At 33.1% G+C, this 17155-nt stretch overlaps 1 protein-coding gene across 4 annotated transcripts in view; it reads right to left on the reverse strand.

The window, feature by feature from the left end:
- Positions 1 to 3793: 3793 nt before the first annotated feature.
- RBM27 (RNA binding motif protein 27) overlaps positions 3794 to 17155 on the reverse strand; it is a 53977-nt gene continuing 40615 nt past the window's right edge. For all 4 annotated transcript variants that reach the window (XM_072955529.1, XM_006204491.4, XM_072955528.1 and 1 more), the window contains 8 exons: positions 16499 to 16639; positions 12389 to 12508; positions 11387 to 11461; positions 11086 to 11250; positions 9530 to 9634; positions 9217 to 9408; positions 5158 to 5268; positions 3794 to 4254 (listed from right to left, as the gene is read on the reverse strand). In XM_072955529.1, the coding sequence (XP_072811630.1) occupies positions 4171 to 4254; positions 5158 to 5268; positions 9217 to 9408; positions 9530 to 9634; positions 11086 to 11250; positions 11387 to 11461; positions 12389 to 12508; positions 16499 to 16639 (993 nt within the window). In that variant the 3' untranslated portion in view covers positions 3794 to 4170. The remainder of the gene's footprint in view (positions 4255 to 5157; positions 5269 to 9216; positions 9409 to 9529; positions 9635 to 11085; positions 11251 to 11386; positions 11462 to 12388; positions 12509 to 16498; positions 16640 to 17155) is intronic.

The following is a 17155-nucleotide window of genomic DNA, read 5'->3' on the forward strand; positions in this document are numbered from 1 at the left end:
TTTAGAATAATTTGCATTAAAATCAGTAAAAACATCACATAAAACCAGTTTAATGAGAGCTCCATTTTCGTAAAATGTTTGACTTATTACTGTTAAATGTAACTACGTTCAGAATTATGCTTGCCCCCTCAAAAGCCCCAGACTAATGTTTATTAGAAATCTATGTCAGATAAATCATCACCTATTCAAAACACCAAACAATGGACTCAGCTTATTTGCCATTTACTCAATTCATAAAAAATGGATAAAACTTCTGTTTATTTGAAAAGTACGAAAATCAAATTTACTCCCATTCTTTAGTATTTTCCTGTATAAGCTGAGATTTGAAGAATGAGTCTTCTTAGACAACACATAATCATCTGAAGGGGAATTGTGTAAGAAAAGCAGCTTTTAAAACAAGAATATAGGAACCCAAGTGACATACTTCCTTTTTCCATCACCACCCAGTCCCTGGTGTGTAAGATCACTTCCATCTCTTGTTACCCCTCACAAATACCGATCACTATCAACTGCCTAAAGGTCATCTCTTCAAGGTGTTCTTTCCCCGCTCTATTGTGCTTAATGAAAATGCCCTTCCTATTGTTGGCTGGCATCTTGAATATCTTCAAAATAATAGTAAAATAACTTCTTTTTATAAAATTGTGCTTTTTTCCTGCGATACCAAGACCCATCCTTAAACCAAGAAATATGGCTATCAAAGGTTACTCACAAGTAACACTTTAATACCCCTCTCTTTCATTTTCAAGAGCACCCTGGCAAAGGAGTTATTCTCTACTGAATATTTAATAGCCAGTGAACTTCGGTACCCAAATTCATAATGGGTGGCATTCTCTCATGTATGTGAACCCAACATAAAACACACATTCTTAACCATTACTCATTCATTCTCACAAGCAAGCATACATACACAGTTTCTTTCTTTCCAGAACAAGCCAGAATTACAGCTCTTTTGGTGATTGTTATCATTTTTGGAATGGTTCATAAATTTTCCAAATTCTTTTAAATTTGTTAATACTTTTTATCTTTTTTTCTTTTTCCAATTGTGAACCATTCCATATTGCATCTTTATTGCAAAAGTCAACATGCTTCTTAGAAATTCAGATTGTAATCGATAAAACAAACATTACATATATGAATTTAAATGTATAAACAGTTAGAAATTCAACAATATCTCCTATTATACTATTACACAAGTTCACAATTTTGTAAAAACTATAATACAGGCATACTATACATCAAGAGGAACCACTATTCCTTTTCACATGATTTTTTTCTTCTTTTTGAAATAATGATCCATCACCATGGACCTTTTTTTTAACCCTAACAAGATGGTTTTCCAACTTACCCATCTTTGCTAGTGACAATGTTTTCCCAATGTTACGACATGAAGAAATTGAGGGAAATTCTGCATTCCCTGGGATTACCTTTTGAAGCTTGGGCAGAATCCACTACTAAACCATGCTGACCAAGCCAGACTGGTGTTACTGCTCAACGGTTACTTAGAAAGATGCCATACCCATTAAAACAAACAGAATTTGTCTCAGATAAAGATGCCAAAAAACAAGTCATGGGAGCTATGCACTTTTAAGAGAAATTCTAATGCTTAGGGATCTCAGTCCTAAGGGAAAAAAAGTATGTACGTTTCAACTATTTTATGCTAACCTTAACTTAAACTTTCTAATATTATATTTAATGCATACTTTGAATTCATTTTTGAGAGTCAAACATGTTTTAGAACTCTTAGGAAGGATGTTTTTAAAGTATTTCAGTCTCACTTAAGGTGTACTGAAAACAAAGTTTTATATAAAGGGCCTCAATAAACTTACTGGAAAAAGTGTCTATCTATTGTTCACTATTAACACTCTTCTCATCCATCCCCTCTCCCCCAAGAACTAAAAAGTCAAACTAATCCTCAACTTTCTCTGTACTGTACTGAGAGTGTAATAAGATGTCAATTTTAGGTTAAAAAAATCATATGAAAAGGAATCTCATTCTGCTAAACTGTCAGTCTACTGAAAATTTTTTTTACAGCTCCATTAATTTACTGTAATTTTCAGTTTCCAAATACAAAAATACAACAATTCTTATTGAAATCTATACGCTGGTAGTTTTAGTACACAAAAAAACCAAACAAATTATTTACAAAATTATACATTTTAAGAAAAAACTTTGTACAAAAAATATATAAATCCTTTGTTCCCTCTATCACGTTTAAACTGTCAGGACTCAAAATATTCACCACAATGAATCTTTCAAAATATATACCAACTGAGCCACAGACATCAAGAAAATTTCATTAGAGATGATGGAGGAGGAAGGAGCAAGATTGCTTATTCTAGGTACCCCAATGTAATGTTTTCCTTCTTCTACGAGCTTATTTTAGCTTCAGTGTTATCAGAAATATAATAATAACCTAGAAAGAGTAAGTCCTTATTATTATGAAGGGAAAATTACATGAACTTAAAAATGACCCTGGTTTGACACATCATTCCAGGAAAATGTGTAGAAGAGGAAAGATAATCAGAATGTGGGATTTAACTTCTTGAAGCTAAGTAAATCTAGAGTCCTGATGGTTTTAAGTTTCTTAGTGAACAGTTTCTATTTTGAGAAACAGTCTTTACCTCAGGAAACAAAATCCTTGATATAGTGATCACCAAGAACCTTCTGAAGCCAACAGGAAGTTTCAAATTTTCACACCATGTGTATTATAAAAACATAGATGTGTATATCCTTTAAAAAGTGACGCCCTATGTACATTAATCATTTTATTTCCTCAGGGGTCAATACAGTGTAGTGTTGCTCCTCTGCTTTTCCATCTAACATTCAGAACACAAGGACATAAATTTACATATATATTTTACTTAACGGATACTCTACTCTATAGTGTACAGTAAAAATGCACACAGTGAAGGGAACTGTCTACTGAAGGATGCATATGTTCATGGATAGCAACAAGCTACAAAATTATGAAAATATAAGGTCATCTGATCAAAGTCAAGTTATGACTCCCATTTATTACTAGCATACTCAACCCCCTACCCCACCCCACCCCTAACCTACCCCCAGTCACCTCACCATCATGGTTTAAATTTAAGAAAGGAATTTCAGACATTTTTTAACCCTTTTGCTTAACTAATAACTAAACTAAAGCTTTAAAAAAGTAAAAAAAAAAAAAAAGAAAAGAAAAGAAAAGAAAAGAAAGAAAAAGCTGGTGACTCTCTCTCCCCAAAAATCTTTCCATTATTCTCATCAAAACATCACTTATTCATCAAGGTGCTGGTTTAAACTTTTTACTGGGGACTGACTTTTGGTGGCCCCAAAGAATCACTTATCTCAATAATGGGTAAGTCAGGTCTATTACTAAGAAGGCAGGAGAAAGAAAATGGGGACAAGAAAGGGGCAACAGGTGATAGCCTTTTATATTCCAAGAATGTTGTTTTAAAAAAAGGACCAACTGAACCAATGCTCAATAATTTCAAAGCAAACTAAAAATTAGTAGCAGGAGAAGTCCAGGAGAGATAATATGATGACAGAATGGAAATACCACAGAGCTGGCTACCACTGCCTTATAGCATTTAAGAACACAGTTATGATTTACACTAACATAGTACTTCGTGCTACACATTAAAACCCCCTCCAAAATTTAGACTGAATACAAATTGGGCTCCTCAATAAAAAATTAAAATAAATTTACGTTTCTTCCAAGACAACTCTTGAAAGCAAAACGGTATTTTAATTACAAACACCTCCTACTGTCTGACGACCCATCCATACATAGCTGAGAGTTAAGAGATTCCAGGCAATTTTGACATTTAATGAAATTTTATCAGCAGATTGTAATCCAAAATAAAATTTCTGAACACCCTGTCATTTACATCATAATCCAACACCAATAGCAACAAAAACAGGTGGTGTGGAAAGTAAGGCTCTAGAGATTATCGTGTCATTCCCGTGGATCTTCACACTGTGTAAAAGTCACTAGGCCTTTGGTGCTTTAACATCATGTACAGTTATGAGATGTATTTAAATAGCAAACTTGCTGTTCTTAAACCTACTGTGTTGAAAAGAAAAATAAAAAAAATTTTTTTGGCTCATTGACTTCTTTAAATAATTTTAAAAAGTTGTTCTTCTAAACAATATTCCTAAAAATTATACAGCTTGCATCAGATTTCATCTTCGCCACGAACGAGACTCATACTCATCTTCATCTTCGTCGTCATCATCATGCAAAAACAAGTCTGAGGTTTCTGTTTCCTGGGGAAAGAGAAGGTACAATCTGCTCAGTGGTACAAGAAAGTTAAGTGAAATACTTTTTAGGCCAAAGGACAAACGGACTAGTATACAGAGCCCAGGCTGGACACACCAGTGATGCACTCAGAGTATCCTTCACGGCAAGAAAAACCCAGAACAGTTAAAAAAAATGTATACATATTCTTCTCCCCTCCTAACTTTGCTAGTTTTAATAAGAGATTTTCATTCTAGTATCATCAGGAAAACAAATAATATAAGAATGGTATCTATAAAATATGTTTTTTATAAAATTAATTTTATTATATTATCTTAAAAATGAGGAAAATGACCATTTGAACTTCTAAATTTTTCCTCTAATATCCGACTATCTGTGAGGAATTATGACATAACTTCCCCGTGACAGTGACATTCCAAATCTTACATAAAAATCTAAAATCTTATACAAAGTAGAGGTACCCACAAACACTGTCAAAATACAAGATTTTTCTCTTCTCTTTTTCCTTCCTTCCCTTCTTTCTCTCTTTCTTTCTTTGTAACATGGGAAATGTTTCAGCTTGTTACGTAAAACTACCCATGTCGTCAGAAGACTCTTGATCAGCCATAAATGCTATATATCTTTTAAAACCAAAATAATGATGAATGAGGAGTAACTTTGCAATGGCACATGTCTATTTTAATAAAAATAGAAAATAAAAAAGAACAACAGTCTCTCCTACACCAGAAAATACCCCCCGAAAGCTTTTTTCATTTCTGCACCTGTTCAGATTCTTTAATAAACTTCTAGCCTAGTCTTAATTAATACATGAAAGAATTCAGTATTTTAAAATTTACAGTATTTACTGTTAAGAAAAATATACAATTTGGAAACAATCTAATTCAACTTTTATTTTCAATCATTAAATTTACCTCCTCCTTGACTTCTTCCTCTTCAGTCTCAGTGGATACAGAAGGCACCTTGGCCTTGTGCCACGATATTTGTAGTCGACGGTCTTTGAATTTTGACCCTTGGTTTGCAGGCTAAAACAGATTTTAGAAGAATACAAAAGTTTGTACTCACATTTACTAATGATTTCTTCAAATTATGTGCTATTTTAAAAAATCTGTTAAAATGGATCTACAGTCTCCAATGAGAGCTAGAAAAGATGAAGTTCTTTTTAATTAGAGGACCACATGTTCTGGTTTTCCCAGGACAATACATGACTTATGCTGCTGTCATGTAAATCTGAGTATGTATCTTGGCTTGGATGATAAATTATACAGTCACTCTACTTAGAAAAGTCGTGATGAGGACAATAAAAACTGTATTAATATAATTATCAGCCTTTGGCTTTGATAATCTACATATTTAGAGTGAAACCATACAAATATAAGTAACTTAAAAATTGTCTATTCATCTTATGACATCTCTTACAGCCCCGTCTATATATGATAAAGCTATTCCCACTTTCTTTTCTGAAATGCTATACAACAGTGACAAATACTCTGTGGCTCATTGACACATTCAACAAATGTTATACACCTTCTATCCTAACTCAGGGTACAACCGCTCAGCTCCAAAATGCGTTTGTTGTTACTACCATCTGAATTTTTTTTTCCCTCCCCAGTAAATTCTAATAAGAGAAAGCAAAAGTTTAATTTTAAGGACAAACTAACAAAGACAAAAAGTACAGAGACCCGAAGTTTCATGAAAGTGAAAACTTAAATACCCCTGCAGCTTTCTTATTAACAATGCTAGAGAGTAGAATACCCCCGATTCTTGGTTCAGTCCTAAAATATGTTAATAGAAGGGGTTCTTTTAAATTTTGAGTTTCACTCTAGTTTTTCTAGGGAAAATGTTAATAAACCTCATAAAGCATTTGCCAAATAATTCCATAGAAAACTCAGATCACTGCAGGGCAAGAGTGTACATTAGGCCAAGCCCCACAACCAGTCAATCACTCTCTGCACTGATACCAGCCTGTGAGGTAAAGAAAAATTCCTATCATCCCTTGTAAGGGTTAAATGTTTATAACCTGATATCAAACATTCTGACTCATGGAACATACTAAACTGACATTATTTCACATTTCTGAACTTAAGTGTTTAATATATAAAGTAATACAGCAACATATATCAGGGATCTGAAAACTACAACCTTCAGGCCAAATGTGGCCCAGCATCTTGTTTTCGATGGCCTGTGAGCTAAGAATGGTTCTTAAACAATTATTAAAAGAAAAATAAGGAAAAAGAAGAAGCAAGAGAGAGGAAGGGGCAGGTGAAGGGACTGGAGAAAAAGGAAAAGGAGAAAATGTGACAGAGACTGTACGTTGTCTGCAAAAACCTAACACATCTACTATCTGGTCCTTTACTAGAAAGTCTTCTGACTTGTCACATATACTATTAAAATATTTATATATTATCTGTTTTATGCTGTTATATGTAACTTGCATTGTATATAAATATTCTCTGTTATTTTAAATTTGTGTACATAGTTAACCTTTGAACAACACAGGGATTAGGAGTTCTGACCCTCCACACAGTTGAAAATCTGTGTAATAACTTACAACAGGCCTTATTATTGAAAAACAAAAATCTGTGTATAAGTAGACCAGCATAGACCAAAGCCATGCTGCTCAAAGGTCAATTATTTTAAAATTTACTCATATTTTTAATGTAAATACCTAGGACCTAAAAGCCCAAGATTAACACATAACCTCAAATTTGGTTTTAAAATATACAGTATAAAAATGCTGATGCTTCACCCTATAAATGAATGTGAAGTTAAAAAGTTGGATTTAATAAATAACATATTCATCTGAAAAGCATGGAAAACAGAAGAGTTTAGAAGGAAAAAAACATTAAAAACTAACTTGAATTCTCCCACCCAGAGCTAACAATTTAAAGCACTTTCAGTGTTTATGTGTAGTCCTGTATTCCATCTTTTCTTAACCTAAAAGATAATCCTGAGAATTTTCTCATGTCATTCTTTAAAAACATGTTTTGAATAGTAACAAAGTACTGCTAAGTATTTAAAAAGATAGTTCCCATTTTCACCATTATAAAGAGTGCTACACTGAGCACACTGGAAGCAATCGTTAGCATAATTCCCTTATGATAAATTCTTAGAAGTGGATTACTGGATGAATAGAAGAATAATCTGAAGGACTCCACAATTAGGTCCTCCCATTTCAGAAGAGCTTCACTAAAATCCATCCATCATCTTTTCATCCAGTTTGATCCATGATCCTTTTGCAATCATCAAACACAGTAAAACAATATGGAAAATACACATTTTACTTAGGCCTTTGAGAGATAGACAAGATCTTGAAGAAGAGTTACCCTTCATGTCTGCTAAATCTATTTACAATAATGTCCAAGCTATGTATTTCTGTATTTCTTTCAAAGGTGGCATACTATACCGCCCAAGGATCTGCTACCAGGGTAAGTGTGTTTCTAGCACTCAGGACTGTCTGATAGCACCCCATCAAAAGAACAAACAAACTACAAAGCACCATCAAAACCAATGGTAGTGTCTCATTCTTGAAGTTGCTTCACCTGCATTCCCCAAATGCCTGGACACACCCCTTTCTGCAAACTGAATGCCATGTTTCAGATTGAATAAATGTATGCACATAAAAATTGGTTATTATTAGATGCTCTAGAATGATTCTACTTGTGAGAAGGCAAGATAGCCATGTGAGCATGACTTCTGAGCTAAACTTACACATTTACATAGAATCTCTAGTAACCTTCAGGATAGAGCATGCAGTTTCCTGGCAAGATTACCTACTTGTTATAACTAAAACTTTCCGTAGAATCAAATTGATGGAATTTCTGCTTTAAATTATCCAATGTCACCTCATCATAGGTGGCAGTGGGTGTAAAAGCCCAACTATCTGGCAAGGAGATTTGAATGTTACATACTCAACACTGAAAGACAAAAATCAACATTCACCCAGCCTCCACAAGAACACCCTGCACATGTGCAGTGCTCTTCCAGATACTATCTTCTTCACTCCTCAAAGAAGTCTTTTAAAGACAATCTCCCATTTCACACACACAAAAAAGAAAATAAGAAGCAGAGTAGTGAAAGAAATGGCTCAAGAACAACAGGCTGCAGCCCAGATGGCTCTCCAATCTGGACATTTTGTAACAACCCACCATTCACCAGTGACCAAGACTAATGGGCATCATCAAACGAATAAGAAATTATGGAATGAAGTACTGCTCTTTAAGATTTCCCTCACCATCTTTAACACTTAATGAAGCTGAAAATGTTTTCTCTTAAAAAAGTTGCTTAAAAAAAAAAGTAGTTTAAGGAACAGGGATCCTGGATATTAACATCCAACTGTGTATTTTTACCTTGCTTCTGCAACTTATTAACTGTATGATCTTGGTTGATTTAAGCTTTAGTTTTCCCATCTGTAAGTACGAGATTTTACATGCACTTTAAACAGTTATTTAAGATTACATGACATCATGTATAAAAATGCTCTAGCACAAATAACAGTCAGAAAATATTTACTAAATGAACTAATGAATGGTTGGAAAGGGGATATACTCTTTATGCACAAAATAATAAAGACATACATGTGGCAAACATCTACTTGCATGTTTGTCTAATAGTAAGTGGCTGCCACTGTAGATAGAATATAACTAAAAATTACTCTTATCCTGTCAAACTTATTCCTTTGGATTTTGCCTCCATCCCAGGTATTTTCACTTTTTGACTATAAATACCTGACCCTAAAACAAAAACCAAATACAATTTTGGAATAACTTGTCATTTCAAATGCATTTATGTAAAGTAGTATAAAATACAGCATGAGCTGCTGCCTGACAGTCAAATATATCAATAAGGATTTGCTAATACCTATGATTTTACAACTTAATTTTCTAACCTACAAAATATTTGACATTTACACAGAATGCAGCAAAGAAATGCCGAATACAGTGTTTTTAGAGTTTGCCACTTTAAAAACTTACTGAAAAATGCTGAAGTAATTCATCTTTTTCCTCCTCAATGAATCCCCCAACTGTTAGTGCTTTTGGGCGGTGGTCCACAACCATATGATTTAGTGAACCCCTTCCTCTCCCTCCACGGCCTCGGCCTCTTCCTCGACCTTGAGAGGACATGGTCTTTCCTCGACCCACAGGTAAAATACCTAATCGTGCAGCCTGAGTAACAACAAAAGGCACAATATAATATACATTGTCAGATTAAACCTTGTAAAATAGACGAAAAGAAAACCATTTTTTCAGATGTTAAATGTAGTGGGTAACTCCTCTTAAATCTCACCTCAACCTGTAACTGATTGAGTTTTTTCCGTAACTCTGTTGTGTCCTCTCCTGAAGATAGCCTCTTGTGAAGGTCCAGTTCTGTATCTAATAGCTCTTTTTGAGCCTTTGGAAAAATTAAGAGTAAAAATTAAGAATTAAGAGTATTTTTTAGGCGAGTTACAAAATTTTGTTCAGAATATTACACTTACAGAATGACACATATCTCTTTTGGGAAAATCTGAGAGTATGCAATAAACATGGGTGTCTTAAGGAAAGTAACTTTACAGATACAGTACTGCAAATGTTTAGAGAGTATATTGGTATCGTAACAGTAAGTATTACTGCTTAAGATGGCCCAAAAAACAGACCTTGGAAACACTCATCTAAGATGAGGGAGCTGAGAATCATTTTAAATATAGCATCATAAATGAAGCATAATGGGGCAAAATAATTATATAGTAAAAATTCATTAATAGTACAAACATAAGTTACATAAATGCTTTCAGATTTGAACCCAACTATTTATTAACCACTCTTTTTTTTTTGGTTAAGAAAGAAATTATCAGCCCTTAGGTTGTGAGAGGTTTTTCTTTCCCTCATATTTTCTTAATTTTTGTCTACAATTAAATGTTCTTTGTATAATTGGGAAAAATTTCAATTAAAAAATTTTTATTATATTTTTTAAAAAGCGATTTTAATGAAACACTTTAGATTCTTTTACTAACAGAGAACCACAATTTTAAATGTAATATAATACTATACATAAAAATTTGCATTCTATATAGCTGACAAATTTATTCCCAGTTCTTAAAGGGCTATGAATTTATCTAAAATCCCACTACAGAGTTGTAGAAAAATGATAGAACCACTGTGTAAAAGCAAGTATTCTTCTAGAGTAAGGAAACAAGTAGAAATTAACAAAATTAGACTTAAATGGATCTAGAACTTCTGATAATCTTCTTAATAGAATGCCATATTTTTACCCATACTACAGCCAATGATATCTTTTGAATATTAAAAGGAGTGATTTTATTACAACATTACTATAGATTTAGAAAAAAACTGCCAGAATAGGAAATGTCTCTTTCCTCTCCATCACACGCCAGCAGTTTCTTCAGCATAGAGAACAAAAAAATTCAATTAAAAAACACATCTTTGTACTAATTACTATATATAAAACAAACAAGTTTCCTCTGTATAGCACAGGGAACTATGTTCAATATCTTGTAGTAACCTGTAGTGAAAAAGAATATGGAAACAAATACATGTATGTGTATGTATGACTGAAGCATCATGCTGTACACTAGAAATTGATGCAACATTGCAAACTGACTATACAATTAAAAAACAATCTTTGTTCAAAAAGGGTATTATCCCTTCTTTCAAGGGGAGTACATAGCATCTACAGAAATATTTTAAAAAATTATTACTTAACAATTGTCTCACATTAGACTATTAGTTACCTAAGGGTACCACTGTGCTGTTCTTTTTTTTTTCCCCACTGCACTTTCAAAGTGCCAAGTATGTAACAGATGTTCAATAACCCTATGTTGAATGAAAAATGCAAACAGATACCTCTGTTTTTGTCTTTACTTTAGATGGTGCAGAGACTGCAGAAGATGTTTTTAATTCATCTTTCAATTGTGAAATCTTTTCTCCAAGCTCTTTCAAAGTCTTCATTATATTTGCTCTCTCTTCTGGTTTCATGTTTTTGTTTTTTTCCAGCTTAGATATTAACATCTATAAAATAAACAAAAAAATAAAATTATGTTGAGTAAACTTTAATATAAATAACCTTTAAAACTTTACTGGGGGTATCTTTGTAAAATCCATTCCATATATCAATTCCAGAAAGCAAATAATGAGTGTTTCTTACCTTTTGGCATTCTATTTGTTTCTCTAACATTTCTTGCCTCTTTTTCCTCATATCTTGTTGTAGCTTCATTGCTTCCTGTAAGAACAGTAAAGAAAAAACTAGTAATGAATAACTAAATTTGCCAATGATACATAAGGCTACTATATTCTCAAATCATTTCTTCTGAGTCATAGCCTACATGAGGCAGATTTTCCTCCTAATCAGAAAACAGCTGAAGCCAGAGATGAAACCTTTGAACACATTTTCCCCAAAACTTCCAGTATAAAAGAACTTCTAATATAACTGTACTTCAAAAAAATATTTAAAATACTGAACATTAATTAGCTATATTCTGAGGTTTATTCACTTGAATGACTGGAATGTATTTATACAGAAAAACAAGAGCTGTTTTCATTTCCAAATGTAATAAGCCAAATCCTTATTTTTGCAGTTTAAAGGCTAAAAATGTGAGATGCAGCTGAAACTTAGAAATGATAGCAAAATCTATGGATTTTTGCCTGGAAAATGCTGCCTCTAGACCCTCTTTTAATTAAATCTCCAATTATACTGAGATAATAAATATAAATAAATCTTTTTGAAAAACTCTGTGAATTTAAATCTAAGATGATAAGGAAACTCAGAATCGAATCCTATGAATAATAACTAGATAACCGTTATACTTCACGTAAAGCATTATCTAATTTACAAAGCCAGAAAGGAATTAAAAGAGAAAACAATGAAATAAAAGTGTCTGTTTCTTGCCTTTAGAGGGAAAAAAAAAAAAAAAAAGGACAGCTCAGTGTTTACTTTGATATAGAAAAAATTCTTTCCTTGTGCTTGACATAGCCACTGAAAGGTATTTTTTGTTTGTTCATCTTTCTTTCAAGTGTAAATGCATCAAGCAGTAGCCAAATAAATGTTATAATTTAATTCCATAACAACATGAACTGTTCAAAGGTGTTAATCACTTAAGAATTCAATAGGTCCCTTCTTCCTTAAGGAAAGAATAATCAAGGCTGTTACCTGCTTCTTTTTAAGAACTTCTTGGACATCATGAGATTTTGACCCTGAACAAAGTTTGGAAGGTGTCTTTAAGCTTGAGGAGCTGTAAACCATTTTTGGATGGCCTGGAGTTGAAAATATCTATGAAACACAAGTATGATTAAATCTCAGAAATGCCTTAAAATTACATTTAAAAAAAGACTGCATATATTTCTTTTTTTAGAAGTTAAAAATTTTTTTACATTTAAAAACTTCATTTTATAAAACTAGTTATTTATAAACTCAATTGTCATTCAAATACAAAAACAAAACTTAATTTTTAGCAACACTGTGTGTGCAACAATCACATACTTTTTCTTCTCTTTTTTTTAATTGTGAGAAAAAGGACAACCACCCCTGACATCTCAGAGCTGGAATGCCGCTCACAGCTAGGCCTTAGTGTCTTCTGTTAAACATAAACAATTTCACAGACTATCAACCTCAAACAAGGCCACTCTTGTGCCCACGGTGGATCAAAGCAAGAACAAGATGACTGAACACACACAAAAAATATGAATACTCTTCAAATCATAAAAATGACTAAACATCTCTCTACCCTGGCTAATACGAATGACTACTGCTTCTTTACCAATTACAGCTTTAGCCTAATTCTAGTCTTCCCTCCTTCTAGGTAAGACTTATTAAGACACCTGATCACAGAATTATTCCTGTTTCCTTTAACCCTCCCCCAAAACACCTAACACAGCCAATTCTAAAATAAATCTTTGCTAACACCCTCTAAATAAGACGTTCCATGGTTTCACTGTGTATACTCCCTCACTGAATTAATAAACTCTATTTGTTCGATGACAAGTGTGTTTCTGGGGCACTTTGGCTGGGGGGTACTATCATTAAGTTTTTCCACAAGTGAAGTACCAAATAAAAACCCATGTTTCCAATAATTACAAACCCTTCTAAGAATTAAGGCACTGTGCAATCATAATCTTATCATTATTATATTTTATCAAATACTGTATGAGTTTACAACCAAACATAGGCAAGTAGTTAGCTCACAAATCTGACTTCGGAAGCAAAATAATGGCCACCTTTACTGTGCTCATTTTGGTATTTAGATTCCTTTCCTTTCTGAACATGACTCCAGTTAATCTTCCTCTCTTCAAGGTATAGCAGAGCAACATGGTATACTACAATCTCTCTGGTTTAAGTCTTCCCTAACATACTCCACTTTATTTTTAAATTAACTTTGAATACACGATGTGAGGGACACTGGATCTAATATTAAGAAATTCATGGAAAAGTCAATCATGCAAGTAATACAATTATAAAACTCTCAATCACACAATACTTAATTATTTTAAAAATGAAGCTACTTTAAATACACAGGGAAGTCTCTCAAGTACTGCAGGGACCTCCACAGATGACATTCATGTTCTTATTACATATCAAAATTAAAATGGCAATACCTACAATTTTAAGTACTTCTTTTATGCTTTACCAACATGAAATTCTTTAATCCCCAGAGCAACTCAATTTATCGAAAAAGAAACCAATGTTTGCCAGTTATCCAACACATTTAGTAAGAGGCAGGTTAAGGCAGTCAGGGCTGTCTGACTTCAAGGCCTACAATTGTTTTTGTTTTCCTATCTTTTAGTAACGGAATTTTTTGAAACAAAAGTATAAAATTATATATAAAAAGCTTGATGTATCCGTCACCAAGCAGTAACAATCATTAATCTACATTATTTTATGTAAAATTATTAATTAACATTATTTTATGTAAAATAATCCTGTTTTACTTAAATTCCCAACTACATCATCATACCAAACACCACATATCATTTTACCTGTAAATACTTCAGTTGTCTCTCTGAAACATAAGGATTCATTTACTTTTCTAAACCACAATACCATTATCACACTGAAAAGGTTAACAAATCTTTAATATCATGAAATATTCACATCTCCAGATTCTATTATAATTTTCTAAAGATTTTTTCCTATTTGAATTTGGATCTATTAAGGTCCATATAGTGAAATCAGTTGTATCTCTTTAAGGTCTCCTTTAATTCCGTTTTCCTCTCCCTGTCTTTCTTTTCCTAGTAAATCACTTGTTGAAGAAACCAGGTCACTTATCCTACAGTAGTTACCACAGGATTCTATGGTGTCCTTGAACATGTTCCTCTGTTCTTTGAATGTCCCTAAAATTGTAAGTAGTGCTAGAGCCTTTATGGCATTTTCTTCATTCTTTGACAGGATGCTAGTAATGTCTGACAAATTCCTCGCTTTCCAGTTTGACAAAATATTCTAGGCTCATCTGGAACGCTGACAGCCCGTGATCTGGGGACCTATCTTCAAGGATCCCTGGTCCCTTTGGGTACTAAGGGAAGGGGACGATCAGGGCTCATTACCATTGGGCTGGTCATTTTTCTAGACTTTGTTGGTGAACAAAATTAGGAAATGTTTTGGAGTTTTTTTTTGTTGTTTACTTGTTTTTTAAGATAAAATACAATCTGAATTTATATTGATAATTTCAAGTCAAATGCAAGACAGTAGTGTTTTAACTTAATCTCATCTATTTTACATCTCTTTTCAACCACATTGAAAATCTTACTTGTCAGTGACACCAATATAATTCTTCATTTGATTTATCTCACAATGCTCACAAGTCACTTTCAGAATACCAACACAGCCAACAAAATGATTGCTGAAAAGACCTTTTTTAAATTGCTTCTTGTCCTCAAGGTATATCTCATTAGATATACATTGTCAAATAACCATTTTGAAGCACTCCCTATGTAGATATGATAGTTCATTTGTTCATTTTAATTTTTAGAGATTCCTTTTATTATTACACACAGCATTTGCATGGTTTCAAAAACAAATCTACAAAACAAAACAGTTAAAGTTGTCTAGTTTCTTCTATCTTTGCTATAACCACAACATTTAAATTGTACAAATTATTTGTTTTTTTCTATTATAACCAAATACTTCTATGTGCTCATTGCCACTTTTTTTTTATAGCAACACTGGCTGACTATACATTTTTTGGTTCCATTTTGCTTTTTTTACTTAATGTATCCTCATGATCACCCCATAATATATAATAAAGAAATTCCGCATTCCTTTGTAAAGTTGTACATATGCTGTTATGTGGATGTACTACATTTTAAGTAACCAGCCCCCTATTGATGAACATTTGGGTTGTTTCCATTCTTCTGCTATTGTAAAGAGTCTGCATTTCCTAGCCTTGCACGTGTCTTTTCATAGTTTGACTAGTGTATCTTTGGCATAGATAAGGCATAGTTGAGGCATTACTGGTTTATAGATAAATGTATACATAATTTTGCTAGATACTGCCAGTGGGAGTTGTACCTTTTAGCATTTCCATGAGCATATAGATCTCAGATCCTTGGGAAATTACCAGGATAATTTACATAATTTAAAAAATGAATCTAATTTTTTTTCTATCAGGGTACCCAGTTATCCCCATACCATTTACCAAGAAGTCCATATGTTCCCACTGATCTGAGACACCATGTTGGCATGTAATAAATTCCTATTTGCAAGTGAGTCTATAAATCTCAAACTTCTGTCCACTGGTCTGTCTCTTCATGTGCCAAGATCAAATTGTTTTATAGACTTCACAGAATTTTTTAACATCTAGTAGGGCTAGCCTGACTTGTTGTTCTTTTTCAGTTTTCCTAGCTCCCTTGGGAAAAAAATCACCATGCTGGAGAGTCATCATAAAAATATATTCCTAAAAGCAAAAGACACTACTTTAAAAACACACTTCAAAATTTGACTTTTCATTATGACTGAATCCTCTTCCTTATGTTTTTAATTATATTAAAGAGGAAAAGTTATAAAAGAAAAGGACTAATGAAAACATCTATCTATTAATAAATGGTAAAATTCTCAAATTCCTATTTAACTTTGAATAGGAAAAAAAATTTAGCACGCTTCTGGCTGAATCATGGAAATTAGGGAAGTTTACCTGCCATACTTGTTAGTTGTCACAATTATCTTGATTGAGAAAATAAGACATTACAAATCTGAATGGTAATCAATTTGCTAACTTCTCTGTATCACTGAATAACTCTAAATATATTTGAGGTTCACTAAAATATATACCTGGCAATCCTCTCCAGTACCACCTGACTGATTCAACAAGTGTGCTGCATCACTCTGGTTACCACTTGCATGTCCAAGACGATGTTTCACAGGAACTTTGTTAAGAACATATGTACCCGATGTCTGTGGTTTGCTCATCATCTGCATATACAAAATACACATATTTGTGGTAAGTTTTTTAAATGCCCAGGAATCATACCTGAAATTTAGGACAGTGATTACCCTGGGAGGAAGAAAAGGAAATATGAAGGGAGAGTGCTTCAATTAACTGTAAGGCTGTATTTCTTTTTAAAGAGGTAGATATACAAATCACTGTTAAGATATAAACAGGTATAAAGAGATATAAAGATATAAAGAGGTAGATATACAAATGACTCATACAGATTAAAATTTCCCATAAACTTTTCGTTTCCTTCAACATGTAATGCTTTGAAGGACTTAAAGGTTTTAACTGATAGTAGCTTAATATCACTAACAGTGTGATATGGCCACCCTAAGAACATAATATAGTTTTGGGCTGCATTAACAGAACAGCGTCTAATGGATTACAGAGGTGATTGTTATCTCTCTTTTGTACACCATTCAGCCAACACCTAGGACAAGCATTCACTTTTTGGCCCTAACATGAAGTGGGATAGAGACCAAAGAAATGCAGGC

This window comes from Vicugna pacos, chromosome 3 (genome assembly GCF_048564905.1).
Source record: "Vicugna pacos chromosome 3, VicPac4, whole genome shotgun sequence".
Taxonomy (NCBI): Eukaryota; Metazoa; Chordata; class Mammalia; order Artiodactyla; family Camelidae; genus Vicugna; species Vicugna pacos.